This window comes from Folsomia candida, unplaced genomic scaffold (assembly GCF_002217175.1).
Source record: "Folsomia candida strain VU population unplaced genomic scaffold, ASM221717v1 Fcan01_Sc004, whole genome shotgun sequence".
NCBI lineage: Eukaryota > Metazoa > Arthropoda > Collembola > Entomobryomorpha > Isotomidae > Folsomia > Folsomia candida.
In genome coordinates this window covers 424818-438240 of record NW_019091196.1, presented here as the reverse complement: position 1 = coordinate 438240, position 13423 = coordinate 424818, and the positions used below count along the sequence as shown (strand labels likewise).

The window sequence follows — 13423 nt, the reverse complement described above, 5'->3', positions numbered from 1 at the left end:
ATAAGATGGGCAGATGATGCGGACATCGAACAACTGTGGGGACATTGTCCCTCTGTACTCACCAACGCTTCCGCGGCCACTGAATAAAAGTATGTTATACTCGCGTAATCAGTGGCCGCGGAAGCTGTTGGGGTATCTGGGGACAGTCATATTTAGGACATGAGAGGGCGGTGTTCATATATTTATATGGGCAGATGATGTGGACATCGAATAACCGTGGGGACATTCCCGCGCTTCCGCGGCCACTGCATAAAAGTACTATGTTATACACGTGTAATCAGTGGCCGCAGAAGCTGAGGGGACATCTGGGGACATTGCCATTGTAGGATAGAGGAGGGAAGGCGAGGTTTATATAAGATGGGAAGATGTCGGGGACATCGAACCACCTTGGGGACATTGTCCCTCTGTCCCCACCCACGCTTCCGCGGCCCCTGCTTTTTCTGCAGGATGCCTCCTGATCGAATTTCGTGGCTTGGATTGGAGAGAGATTAATCATTAATCCATAGATCCGAGGGTAATTTGTGCGAGACGGCGAGAAAAAATATGTGATCAGCAGGAGGCAATCTATCAGCTATTCAATTTTTATGAGAACAGAGACGTCCCACGAGCAGCCCGTGTACGATGATGAGCAGAGGGCGGATATATATATTTACGAAAAATTGTTGAAATATGTATTTAATATAGGCAAAAAAAACAGAATACATAGTTATGAAATATGTACGAAAATACATAAAAATAAAAAAAACTGCAAAATTTGTGTTTTAGAATATTCTGGATTTTTTTCGATCGAATTTCTTTAAGCACAAAAATTTCGTCTCACATCGTTGAAATATTTAGAAAATATATGTGTATACGCATTTTATTTTATTTTAGGGATATGCAAAATACTTGCTTATGTTTCAAATAATTGAACGGAAACATTTATGCTTCTGAAAAACTAGAAATACGAAACAGAATATAAGAATATTTGGCAATTTTTGTTATTTATGCTAGTTAGGGGACAAACAACCCACAAAATTTGACCATCGGTCGCCATCAAATTTTAAAAATTTGACCATCGGTCGCCATCAAATTTTAAAAATTTGACCATCGGTCGCCATCAAATTTTAAAAATTTGACCAGCGGTCGCCTTCAAATTTTAAAATTTTGAAATAAATACATATCCGCCCTCTGCTGATGAGAGATATTTAACAAGATGCCTTCATACGACGTATATGTACAAACTTGTTACAATTTTCATCTATCCATCCATCCATGCACACAGTACACACACTTGGCTGGGTTTCCCTTCAGTCGATGTCATTAATCACGAACAGACAAGAAGAAGAGGAAGAAGACGACACCCAAATTTTGAGGAGGATGGCTTCATTTTATGATTATCAGCAGGAGAAAGAAAGAAAGTCGGTGTCAGCAAAAATAAATTCAACACGGCAAAAAATTCATGGTCAATCCCAGTGTTTCGGTTTTTGCGGGTTTGTCACATTTCTTGCAGGGCAAAGCAGGTCATGCAAGAAATGTGAGGTGCAAAAAACTGGGAGAAAGTGCAAGAAATATGCGTCATCCAGCCACGCGCCGTCTAAGGAATTTATGGTGACGGGACGTATAGTTTCTTGCATACCTGTTCACTCTCATTCATTTGACTGATTATGATAGTGAGTAAAAATGAATTTCCTATAATTTGAATGAAAATGACTGAAAGTTTCGGTTATTTTAGATGAATGACTGTGAATGAAGGATTTTTCAGTCTTTTAATTTTTCTCCCTGTGCTTAATAATAGGATGAAGTAAGAAATGAAGTCGGATGAAGTGAAATGAAATGAATTTTAACGAAAATGACTGAATGTGAATGAAAATCTTCAGTCAGAAATAGGGTTGATTGACTTTTGAATGAAAACTGAATTTTTGAACAGGTATGGTTTCTTGTGCCTTGCATTTCTTGCAGGTTCAAGTACCTGCAAGAAACCACTTTCTCCCCCGTATTTGTTGCACGTGGTTTCCTCCACCCTGAACACTGGAATCCATCACCTTAAATTTTCGAACACCCAAAACAGCACCTTTTATAGTACGCTCCCCATGACAATTTCTCCATGAAAAGAATGACTTCAAAAAGCTGTCTCATCACGAAATTATTCCAGATTGAAGGAAAAAACGATGGGTTCCGTCCTCTCCGTCTTGTCGTGTATACGACACGTCATTTTTTCCAACACTTCCGGTACACCGATGGAAGCCGTGCCAATTTCTTATGTGAGAGCGGAAGATTACTCCATTTCAGGTAAGTGTTTCTTTTATCCCTAATTAGCCCATCAATCAGGCACGACGGATAACACACGCGTTATCGATTATTTATTTCTAGGCGTGTACAAAATACTTTGTCAAAATGTATCGTATTTTGAGCTCCGTTCTTTCCAGGGTTTGGATTTCCAGGGGTGTTACACCCACAAAAAGACGAAAATCTATGTGAAGCAGGCAACAGTCACACTAAAATCGTAGTTTTTTGAAGAAATTAACTTTAATGCTTTATTTTTTAAAAATGCTGAAAAAAATGTAATTTTACAGCGATTAAAAGTTAATTTCTTCACAAAACATGTATTTTCGTACGACTTTTTCCTTCTCCACATAGATTTTCGTCATTTTGTGGGTGTACCAGCCCCGGAAATCAAACCCTGGTATGAACGGAGCTCAAAACACTGTAGATATTTACGCAGTAGATATTTTTCTCATACCTGCACCACCCAATCTCGTCATGATTATTGTCATTTCGTCGTGGGAGAAGCTGTACATATGCAATTTAGTAATTTACTCGTGCATAAACTTTGTAAACTGAAGAGTAGAAATTGAAAATTGGGTAGGATCAGGAAGCGATTTACAAGGTTTCATTCACTCAATACTTTCTCCAGTATACATAACTTTTCTATACAAAATTGATCACCATTTTCAGCATCAGCAACATTTTGTTACATTGATAATGGGCATTTTCAGTTTATCTATACAGAACTCGCTATAAAAGTCGAGCGAGTTCTGTATAGTTATGATTAATTCCGAAAAGAATTCGAAAAAGACGAGAAGCTACGGAGAGAAGGCAACAGTTGCAGGAAAATACAGGTTTTGTAAATAAATTAACTTTTTATTGGAGTCAAAATACGTTATTTTCACAATTTTTTTAAAAACCAAAACCTATGTTGACCCCGATAAAAAGTTAATTTCTTTACAAAACCCGTATTTTCATATGACTGTTACCTTCTCTCCGTAGATTTTCGTCTTTTTGTGGGTGTAACAACCCCGGAAATCCAAACCCTGGGAAGAACGGATCTCAAAATACTGAATTTTGACAAAAGTATTTTGCAGATAACTTGTTATCGATCGATTTATATTTTTTGTCGATAGGATCACTGCGCGACGGAGTGCACGACAAATGGAATAAAGCCCTTCACTCCATGATCTTTCTCGACTTGAATACGCGTCGCATCATGTGGCCGCTCATCCAGCGGCGGATGGATCGCATGGAGGCATCCATGAAGTATACCAACTGCAATTTGGACCACCTCAAGATGAAATATGCGGGTTGGGATGACCGCAAAATATTCCAGATTCACGATCTCTTCCAAGCCTTCGAAGTCGATGGGGATGGGCTGATCGAAATTGCGGAAATGTAAATATGTAAATTTTTAAGAAATTGTAGGGAACTTTCGTAGAAAAATTCGTTATTTTTAAGTTTTTTGTCAAATTCATTAATTGCTAGAAACAGGAGAGGCAGTAGGACCGAAATTTTAGGAAACTTTCAGGAAAGTTCATTATTTAAGTTTTTCATGACCCAGCCATACTTTTTTTACTATTTTACCATGCTTTTTTTTAGACTTTTACGACTTCTAAAATGTTAACGGCCTGTCCTTGCTCCACTTTCGAATAATAATTTTTTAGATATTTCTTACCCTAGACTATTTGATTGCGACCCATCTTTTGAGACTTCACGAAATATATTTATTCCACATTTTTTATTTCTGGACTGAATCATTTACATTTTCAAACTTATTAAATATTAATATTTGTATAAACGTGGAATCTTAATTTTTCGTAAAATTAAGTAAAAAAAAAGAGAGAAGATGGGAGACAAATTTTAGGGATTGGAAAATTCACTATTTTCAAGTTTTTCATAAAATTAATTTTCTACTTTCTAGTAAAAAAAGGAGATGAAATAGGACCATAATTTTAGGAAACTTTAAGGAAAACTCACTATTTAAGTTTTTCGTATTTGTACTATATGACCATTTTTTTTAGATTTCTACGACTTCAAAAAATGTTAACAGCCTGTCCTTGCTCCACTTTTGAGTAATAATTTTTCAAATTTTGTTTTTACCCTAGATTATCCAAATGCCAACCACCTTTTTACACTTTCAGAAATATATTTATTCATCGTTTTTTATTTCTGGAATGCATCATTTACATTTTCAAACTTATTAAATATTAATATTTGTATAAACGTTGAATCTTAAATAATAAGTTTCAAAATCAAGCTTATCGATGCCAATGCTATGTTAAGGATGAGTTGATGTGAACAAAATATGAAATCAGATGAGTCAATTTTCTTCAAAAAACATTAAATTTTTGTCTTTTTCTTACTCTTTTACAGGAGCGTAGGCTTGGACAATTTGGGCGACAAGACTTCCATGAATGACAGGATACCACAGTTATGTTCGGGCGATGAGGATGGCACGGGGAGCATCGATTTCGAAGAGTTTGTCCAGGTTTTTAAAATTTCCGAAAAAAATTATTTAAATTGAATTATGAAAAAATGAAAACTCTGTACCTTCTTTTTCCATTCCACAGATTCTTTACCAACAACAAGAAGTTCTACACTCGGAAACCCCACTGTCCAAAACGTTCATCAATGTTAACAATGACGTCATGTTTATACGATGGATGAGCACGGTTCAGCAGATAAGGGCAGGATTCTTTTAATTGTTAAGACGTTAGCAGGGATGGGCAATCCCAGGATTACTTTAATCAGATTAAGTAATCAGATTACATTGAATGTAATCCGTAATCCAGTAATCCACGAAAAATTCACATTTTAAAGTAATCCATAGTCCGTAATCCTAACTAGGTCTGGAAATCATGTGTAATCCGTAATCCCAAGTTTACGAGATTGGAAAATGTAATCAGATTATGGATTACTTTGTTGGATTACTTTGCTCCTGTAAACGGCATTACAGCTCCATCTTGCAACTTCTCCAGAGTCTGAGTCACTTGCTGAACGTGAGTGCTTAAACTACTTTCTGGATTCTTAAGCAGAGGTACAAAGTTTAGAGAATTTTGGGACAATTAAGAGGGGTTTATTTACTACAACATATTTTTGTCTGCCCTAAGAAACCGACTGTCGGATGAATCATTTAAAGCTCTCGTTTTTTGAACTAATCATCATGAAATATTAGTGTGACGCTATCCAAAATAAACCGTTGCAAATAAAATGTAGCAAAGGGGTGGAGTGAGACGGTCACGCTGTCATGGCATGTCAAAACTATGTCTAGATTTTATTTTTGAAATCCTCGCCCAAAACTACGTCTAAACCTATCAAGACAAAAATTCGACATTTTCGACTTTTGCGTCATCGACACGGTCACTCGGTCATGTCACGTCAAAACTATTAAGATTTTTGTAATCGTCGCCCGAAACTACGTCTAAAACGGCCAAAACAAAAAAAATTGCACACGTTTGACCCGTGGCGTCATCACTGTGGCGCCGTGACCTTATGACCTACAATTCCGATTTTCGAGCTCATCCGTACCTCAAAAATTAGAAACCCGTTGGCGAAAGCCGCATGTTGAAATTCGAAACAGTTCTAAAGTTATCGTGGATACAGACCGGCGGACAACATTTTTCCATAACGGGATTTCGCTTCTTTTGACCCATTAACATATTTTTGGAATCCAGATAATAATCCGTAATCCGTAATCCACGTCATTAATTTATCCCAGTAATCCAACAAGTAATCCACATTATTTCAAGGACGAAGTAATCCCAATCCCGTAATCCCATGATAATTTTTAAATTAATTAATCTGTAATCCGTAATCCATCGAAAGTGTTGGGATTGCCCATCCCTGGACGTTAGATAACCAACACGACTTTGTTTATAAATGAAAAAAGATGTAGAATTCAGGAAATACTAAGTAAGATATGGATTGAATGAGAATGGGTCTAATTTTTTTTCATTTCAAAATTTCCATAATATTTTGGGGGAAGGGGGTAAAATTTCCGAACTTTGGGTTATCTTGTCGTTGGGTTATCTGAACAGATGACACGACTGTCTAAAATACGCACCAGATGACGACTGCGAGAGTAGAGAGACGACTTTAAGAGGTTATTGACCTCTCCCTTAATTTTCACGCTTTCGAGCAGTCAGTAGCCAGTCCTAATTCTCTCGATTTTGACCTTTTGACCCTTTCTGCCCCCAAAATAGGAATTAACTTTCAAAGTGAACCATTCCAGTGCCTTCTCTGTTAACGGTTTTGACCTTTTGACCCCTTCTGCCCCAAAAAGTGAGACTTATCTTAATAAATTACTTGTTTAATCACGATAATTAAGTGTAATTTGTGTACCAATTAGTATTTATTTGTCAGATTCAAACAAAAACATAACAATTTATTTAATTATTTAATAATTCTGATGGTAAACATGCGTGTATGTAAATGTCGATAATCAGTCATCTATAATTCTTCCTTGGGGTCGTCCATCCCCACTTTTTCGTGCTCCTTGATTGGCAGCGTATCCCAAAATTTGCGTCTCGGTGCCCAAGGATCGCTCAAAAGTTCGGTCTGTTCCAAATCCAGTTTGTACAATTTGACCGGACTCAATTTTCCTGGTTTGTTGTGTTCTTGGGTGGGCCACTCTTGTTGGTTGCCCCAGAGGGAGGTGGGTTTCCTGGTAGATAAATTACAGAGATTTGTTAATTTGTCGTCAAACGTGGGGCTCGATTCCTCATCACCAAAATCTGCACATTTTTAATCATTTCTCGCCTGTGGGAATTTATTTTAAAATTCGTAGAGCAGGTCGTTCCCAATTTTTTTAGAAATATACACTCCAGATTTTGACACTTTTTGAAGGAGGATATCTCAAGTTTAAGAAGCCTTCAGAAAAATTGGAACCCGTCGAAACTGGCTCAAAAAACTCAACGCCATTCCATTAATCAACTCACCGACTACAAATTTGTCGTCCAGAATTTTAAAATAAATTCCCAGAGCGGAGAAATGCTTTAAAATGTGCAGATTTTGACGATTTTAGTGATGAGACATTATTGAGTCAGATATTAAATAAGACAAAAGTGTATTCTTCGACTTACCCATCTTTTGCAAATGAGACAAAAAGGGACAACAATTTCTCCGAGAATTCCCCATCCTTCGTCCCCAAGAGGATGTCAGGACCGGCGAAAGTCTTGTTGAAGAGGTACATCAGATCGTCGGCGTGTCCAACACCTGCCAAATTAAAATTAAATAGTCAATTATAAAATTAGCTAAGAATTGTTGCTAATTAAAGAAACAAGATTTTTGCACGTGGGAAGAGGAAATGACTAACTTTGTAAGCTACAAACGTGTCATGGGCGTCAATTAATTATGCATAATTATGCATAATTAATTAAATTTACATATAAATTTCAGAATTTTACAAAACTTCCAGTTTTACAAATAACGTAAAAAATATTGTCTCGTTTCAACGCAAAAAATGTGATACGTGGTTAAGATAATAATATGGGTAAAAATTATTTACAGGTCTTGTACATGATATGCACGAAGGCAAAGTAAGAAAAATTGCATGCAAGAATATCAGTAAGTTGAATCTTATTTATTAAAAAATTAGTGACATTGTTTCGGAGTTTTTTTCAAAGATCTAATCAGTACAATAGGAGTCAAAAGTGGTCACATTTCAGTCAACCTGGTCACATTTCAAGCAATTTCCAGTTAAGATCAGAACAATAGAAGTCAAAAGTAGTCACATTCTAAGCACAACCTACAAATTTCCCCAACAAAATATATTTCCAATTTTGACAAGATTTGTAAAATTCCGGGATTTTAAATAGTCCCTTATTTATACTGAAACAACTCCCCAATTAAACCTCTCAAGTGCAAAAAAAACCTTGCCAAAAAACTTGCAATTCTTGTCTTTCTCACTCACCATCTCTGTCCTTCACCCCAAAGTCAAACTGGATAAGGGAATGTTGTCCTTGATAATCCACCAAGTACGAGTAGACCGGTTGATGATCGGCCCTTAGCTGGATCCCTTTGGCGATCCCGTTGTTGAAAAGTCTGTCCGAATAGATGTCCGTGAATCCTTTCCGCGTTGCTTGATCGAAGGGTCGTCCCCCCAAGTAAAAGTCGCGGATCGCCTTCGAAACGCCTCCTTGCAGGGTGGGCGTCACCAAGTCGTCGAAAAAGAAGAGCGGCGGCGTCATCGAGATCCACTTGGTGTCCAATTCTTTCATGAGTTTCTCGCTGTTCACGACTAAATAGACGAAATTTTGTTAGTGTTAGTTATTTAATTAATTGTCAGAGGGCGGATATGAATTCATGAAAAATCGTGGAAATATGTATTTAATATTGGCAAAAAAAAATGTCAAAATATTATTGAAAAACGTCAAAAATATTTACGACATATGTATGTACAAAAAGCTCTTGAAATAAGCATTTTCAGAAATTTTGGATTTTTTGTGGTTCAATTTCCTTAAGCAAAAAAATTCGTCTCATATCGTTGAAATATTTACAAAATATATGTACGTATTTTTTAAAAATATGGACAAGATTTCCGTATTTTTCAAATAATAACGGAAATATTTATATTTCTGAAACCTACAAATATGTTCCAATATTTAAAAATATTTTAGAATTTTTGTAATCTATACGAGTTATGGAACACACCCCACAAAGTTTGACCGTTGGTCGGGATCAAATGAAAAAGTTGAAAATAAATATATATCCCCCATCTGGTAATTATTCAGTATATTTTAAATACATATTTCAAAAAATTACTTGTGGCGACGAAGAATGCCCCCTCATTTTCCACGTGACCCGTCATGTATGGCACCTTACTGACAATTTCACCCTTGGAGAGGAGATTGTACGGAGTATCGGAAAGGAATCGAGGCCCTTGCACCTTGTCGGATTCAACGGAGGGGACAAATTTCATTGGGAGGAATTCGAAGTCGAAACCATGTTTCTGAAGAAATTAAATATTTAATTATTTTATCCTAGATTGATCCGTTTTGTCACAAAAATTTTGTGACCAACAAATTGTGAGACTCAGTGACTCTTCCCCAAAATAGTTAAACGAAAATCTGCACATTTTTAGTCATTTCTCTCTCTGGGAATTTATTTTATAATTCTGGACGACAAATTTGTAGTCAGTGAGTTGATCGATGGAATGGCGTTGAGTTTTTTCAGCCAGTTTCGACGAGTTCCAATTTTTCTGAAGGCTTCTTAAACTTGAGATCTCCTTCAAAAAGTGTCAAAATCTGGAGTGTATATTTTTTAAAAATTGGGAACGACTACAGTTCCACAAATTTGTCGTCCAGAATTTTAAAATAAGTTCCCATAGCCGAGAAATGTGACGATTTTGGCGACAAGTCCTACATTCGTTAATATGTATTTTTTTACCATCAGTTTAAGCTGCGCGTTCACAACCTCACTTGGCACCTTTTGTCGGAGGCACTTAACCTTCTCTGGCCAATTTGGGTGGTCACCGCATCCCGCATTGGTTGCCAATTGTTCCGCAATTTCGGTCGCATGTGGCTGGAAAGCCCAGGGATTGAGGGACGACCCACTCATGGCGATGGCTCGATGGAAGAGACCTTCAATTTTAAGGGAAAAAATTTTTTAGAACTAAAAATGGAGGTCTCCCAGCGTATGCTCTCCGATTTTGAGTAAATTAATCTTAATCGATCACAAATTTAATTAGAGTGAAATTTGCGAAAGACACGACCTCCCAATGGACACGTTTGACAGAGATATTTGCATCCGAAGAGGAGAAAATGCCCAGTAAATTTGGAAAATGTAAAATTTGTCAACTTTATGGCGCGTTTTCTCCTCTTCGGATGCAAATATCTGCGCCAAACGTCCCCATTTGGAGATCACGTCTTTCGCAACTTCCATCCTAATTAAATTCATGATCGATTGAAACTAATTTGCTCAAAATAGGAGCGCATACGTTGGGAGACCTCCATTGTCCGTTACATACACACGAAGATAATCTTTAAGTAATTAGTGTAATTAGATTATTATTACCTTTCGCCATTGGAGAAATTGTCAAATAATCGACCGCAGCTCCACCTGCACTTAACCCCCAAATTGTCACTTTGGTCGAGTCACCTCCAAAGTTTTTGATATTTTTCTTGACCTGTAGTTGAACCAGACAGTGTTATTTTTAGTCTCTAATTTGTATTAATTTGCATTAATTTGCTTAAAAATGTCAAAATTCCTACCCATTCCAACGCCAAGACTTGATCCCTCAGCCCCATATTTCCGGTCACCGTTCCGTCCCCAGAATTTAAGAAACCTAAAACAATCAAAAAATATTTTTAAATTACATCAACATCAATCATTAATTAATTGATTAATTAATTATAAGTACGCCAATTAACCAACTTACCTAACGCCCCCATACGAAAATTAATCGAAACAAATACCACGTCTTGATCCATGATGTATTCCGCTTCAAAATGTGACGCTCCCCCCATTTGAAATCCCCCCGGTGAAATGAAGAACATAACGGGCATTTGCTCTCCTCTCTGTCATCCATACATAAATAATTAACTAATTATTATTATTTTAATTAATATGCAAATAAATCTTAACTAATTGACGACTTAATTAACCTTCGGCTTTGGCGAGTAGACATTGAGTTGAAGACAATCTTCCACCCCGACCATTTGATGGGTGAAGCTGAAGTACTGGAAGCATGGGGGTGGCAGGGTTTTGACCGCTTTTACGCCATCCCAACTATCCGCCTTTTCTGCGTTCTGTGATTAATTAATTAATTATAATTAATTTAAACTTGTCTTCAAAATTAAATTAATCGTTAATTAAAAGAGGGCGGATATGTATTTCTACTATTATTATTGTTATTAAGTTTTATTATACTGTTTTACATGTATGAACAAACGATACGAGTAATGATGAGTAAAACTATATAAAATGAACTAAATCGATATTTTATTACACTCAATTAGACATGGTTTCAAGTTTAAGGCTAAATATTGCATCTTTTTCCTTATATTCTATATTAATCCTCTTAATTAACGTAGGAATTGTACTTATTAGCGTAAAAGTACATCTATTAAAGTTTTTAATTTGATGCCGACCGACTGTCAAACTTTGTGGGTGTGTTCCGTAGCTTGAAAAGATGGTAAAAATTTCCAAATATTTTTACATATTGGAACATATTTCTAGGTTTTCAGAAATATTTATAAATATTTCCCCTACTATTTGAAAAACATGGGAATCTTTTGCATATTTTTTCAAAAATACGATCATTTTACAAATATTTGAACGATACATATGAGACGAAATTTTGTTTGAAGAACAAAGAAGATTGCAAAAAATTCAGAGCATTAAATTCAGAAATACAAACTCATCTTATGTTTTTTGGGAACATATTTCGTCTATATTAGCGTCTATTTTCATAAATACATATCCGCCCTTTGTTAAACCCCTCTTACCGCAAATCTCTCCCCCACTTTTCCAAAAGGCACCCCCAGAAATCCATAATACGTCCTATTTCTCCTTGACGTGAAACGCGTCCCTTGCAGCCCTCCTTGCTCAACGGTCACAGTGTCGAGATTTTCCTCTTCGTCACTCTCCCCATCGTCACAACTTCCAGTCTCGAAGTAATTTCCAAGTAAGAACAATAGTCCAAAAAATATGAAAAGTTTCATGACGAATTAGTTAACTCCCTTCTCGATTTAATTAAATTTTTAACTGTGATCTCGAGAACTGAATGAGAACGAGACTTGTTGCCGAGTGGTTTAAATCCAGTCTGGAGTCTCGAACTTTCTGATTTTGTGATCTCTTCTTCTCATATTTATCAGCAAGCGTGTGTCTCACATGTAAATGTTTTTACTTGCATAATAACATAATCCAGCCTGGCCGCGGAAGCGTGGGTGGGGACAGAGGGACAATGTCCCCACGGATGTTCGATGTCCCCAGCATCTGCCCATCTTATACAAATCCCTCCATTCCCCCATCCTACAATGTTAATGTCCCCCCGGCTTCCGCGGCCACTGAATCCAACCCAGCCATCCAGTACATTACAAACTTGAGGATTTATCAATGTCATTAGTCCAGTCCAGCAATAAACTGAAGAGTGTGTGTACAATCTTCATGTTACATTCATATTCATACACATACAATGTATTTGCTAGCGTATAATGTTCTTCTGGAAGTGAATTTCTTCTTGTAAAAGTTAACCAAGGTCATCATCATCGTGGTCCAAGTATAAAATAAGCCGGCATGTGCATAATAAATGCATATACATACATAATCAGGGGCCGTGTGGGGATATCTGGGGACATTAAAATTGTAGGATAGGGGAGGGAGGGGTTTATATATGATGATAGCATCGAATAACCGTGGGGACATTGTCCACACGCTTCCGCGGCCACTGTGCATACTCATCCTGAAAAAGTTGTCCATTTATTCCGTCTTTTTTGCTGGACAGAAGAATCCAAAACTGGAAATGTTCCCTGTTTTGTGTATTTATATAATTCAGAATTATGTATTTACAAACCCGTTTTTCTTCTTACTACACTGTAAACATCACTATAAAGTTTTACATATAAAAAATGCTAATGTAAAATGTACTCGACCAGAGAAATAAGTAAGCATGTCTTTCATGCATTTTTAACAAAAATTTCTGTATGTATTTGTATGCGACGGGAAATTGAGAAAATCACTTTTGCATGACTAAACCGACTTTTGGTGTAATAAAATGATTTATCATATTTGAAATTGATAAAATAGATCGGAATGTTTCTCATAAACAATACAAATTCTCGAATTTGAATTGTAAAATTATCAATTTTACCTTTGTAATTGAGGAAAAGGGAAATTCTTCGATTTCACGGTGACAAAATCTTCTTCTTGATAATTTACGAAAAGAAATTGGACGAGGTAAAAAAAAATCGAAATTTTTGTTTATTGAATACAGAATTTTGGTATATTTATTTTCATATGAGATTTATCACACAAATTGTAAATATAAATTATGTACATTTTCATATTATAAAGTCTCACATTTCTCTCTCTTTCCTGCTAAATGACTTCCTGTCCAGAACCCATTAAAATATGCCACTCAAACAATGTTGAATGTATGTATGAAATTGTGCCCTTATCTCTTGTATTTATAATCATTTCATTTTAACAAAGTTACAATCCATCATATTTT

General features: G+C 36.3%; 2 protein-coding genes across 2 annotated transcripts; one reads left to right on the top strand and one right to left on the bottom strand.

The window, feature by feature from the left end:
- The first annotated feature begins 2150 nt into the window (after positions 1-2150).
- Positions 2151-4955, top strand: LOC118435235 (caltractin-like). Its single transcript, XM_035850922.1, has 4 exons — positions 2151-2271; positions 3384-3648; positions 4627-4741; positions 4824-4955. Exons 1-4 carry the CDS (start codon positions 2151-2153, stop codon positions 4953-4955), a joined length of 633 nt encoding a protein of 210 aa, XP_035706815.1.
- Positions 4956-6575: 1620 nt separating this feature from the next.
- On the bottom strand, positions 6576-12029 carry LOC110848912 (venom carboxylesterase-6). Its single transcript, XM_022096264.2, has 10 exons — positions 11700-12029; positions 10857-11000; positions 10631-10769; positions 10464-10537; positions 10267-10378; positions 9640-9833; positions 9016-9202; positions 8165-8491; positions 7335-7467; positions 6576-6916 (listed from the first exon to the last, which is right to left on the bottom strand). Exons 1-10 carry the CDS (start codon positions 11913-11915, stop codon positions 6703-6705), a joined length of 1740 nt encoding a protein of 579 aa, XP_021951956.1. The 5' UTR covers positions 11916-12029; the 3' UTR covers positions 6576-6702.
- Between the last annotated feature and the right edge of the window lie 1394 nt (positions 12030-13423).

Coding starts and splice junctions, on each gene's coding strand:
- LOC118435235 (XM_035850922.1), top strand. CDS start 2,151: ATGGGTTCCGTCCTCTCCGTCTTGTCGTGTATACGACACGTCATTTTT. Junction 2,272..3,383: donor GGAAGATTACTCCATTTCAG/GTAAGTGTTTCT, acceptor TTTTGTCGATAG/GATCACTGCGCGACGGAGTG. Junction 3,649..4,626: donor CTGATCGAAATTGCGGAAAT/GTAAATATGTAA, acceptor ACTCTTTTACAG/GAGCGTAGGCTTGGACAATT.
- LOC110848912 (XM_022096264.2), bottom strand. CDS start 11,915: ATGAAACTTTTCATATTTTTTGGACTATTGTTCTTACTTGGAAATTAC. Junction 11,001..11,699: donor AAGTGGGGGAGAGATTTGCG/GTAAGAGGGGTT, acceptor AATTAATCACAG/AACGCAGAAAAGGCGGATAG. Junction 7,468..8,164: donor TGGGGTGAAGGACAGAGATG/GTGAGTGAGAAA, acceptor TTAATTTGGCAG/GTGTTGGACACGCCGACGAT.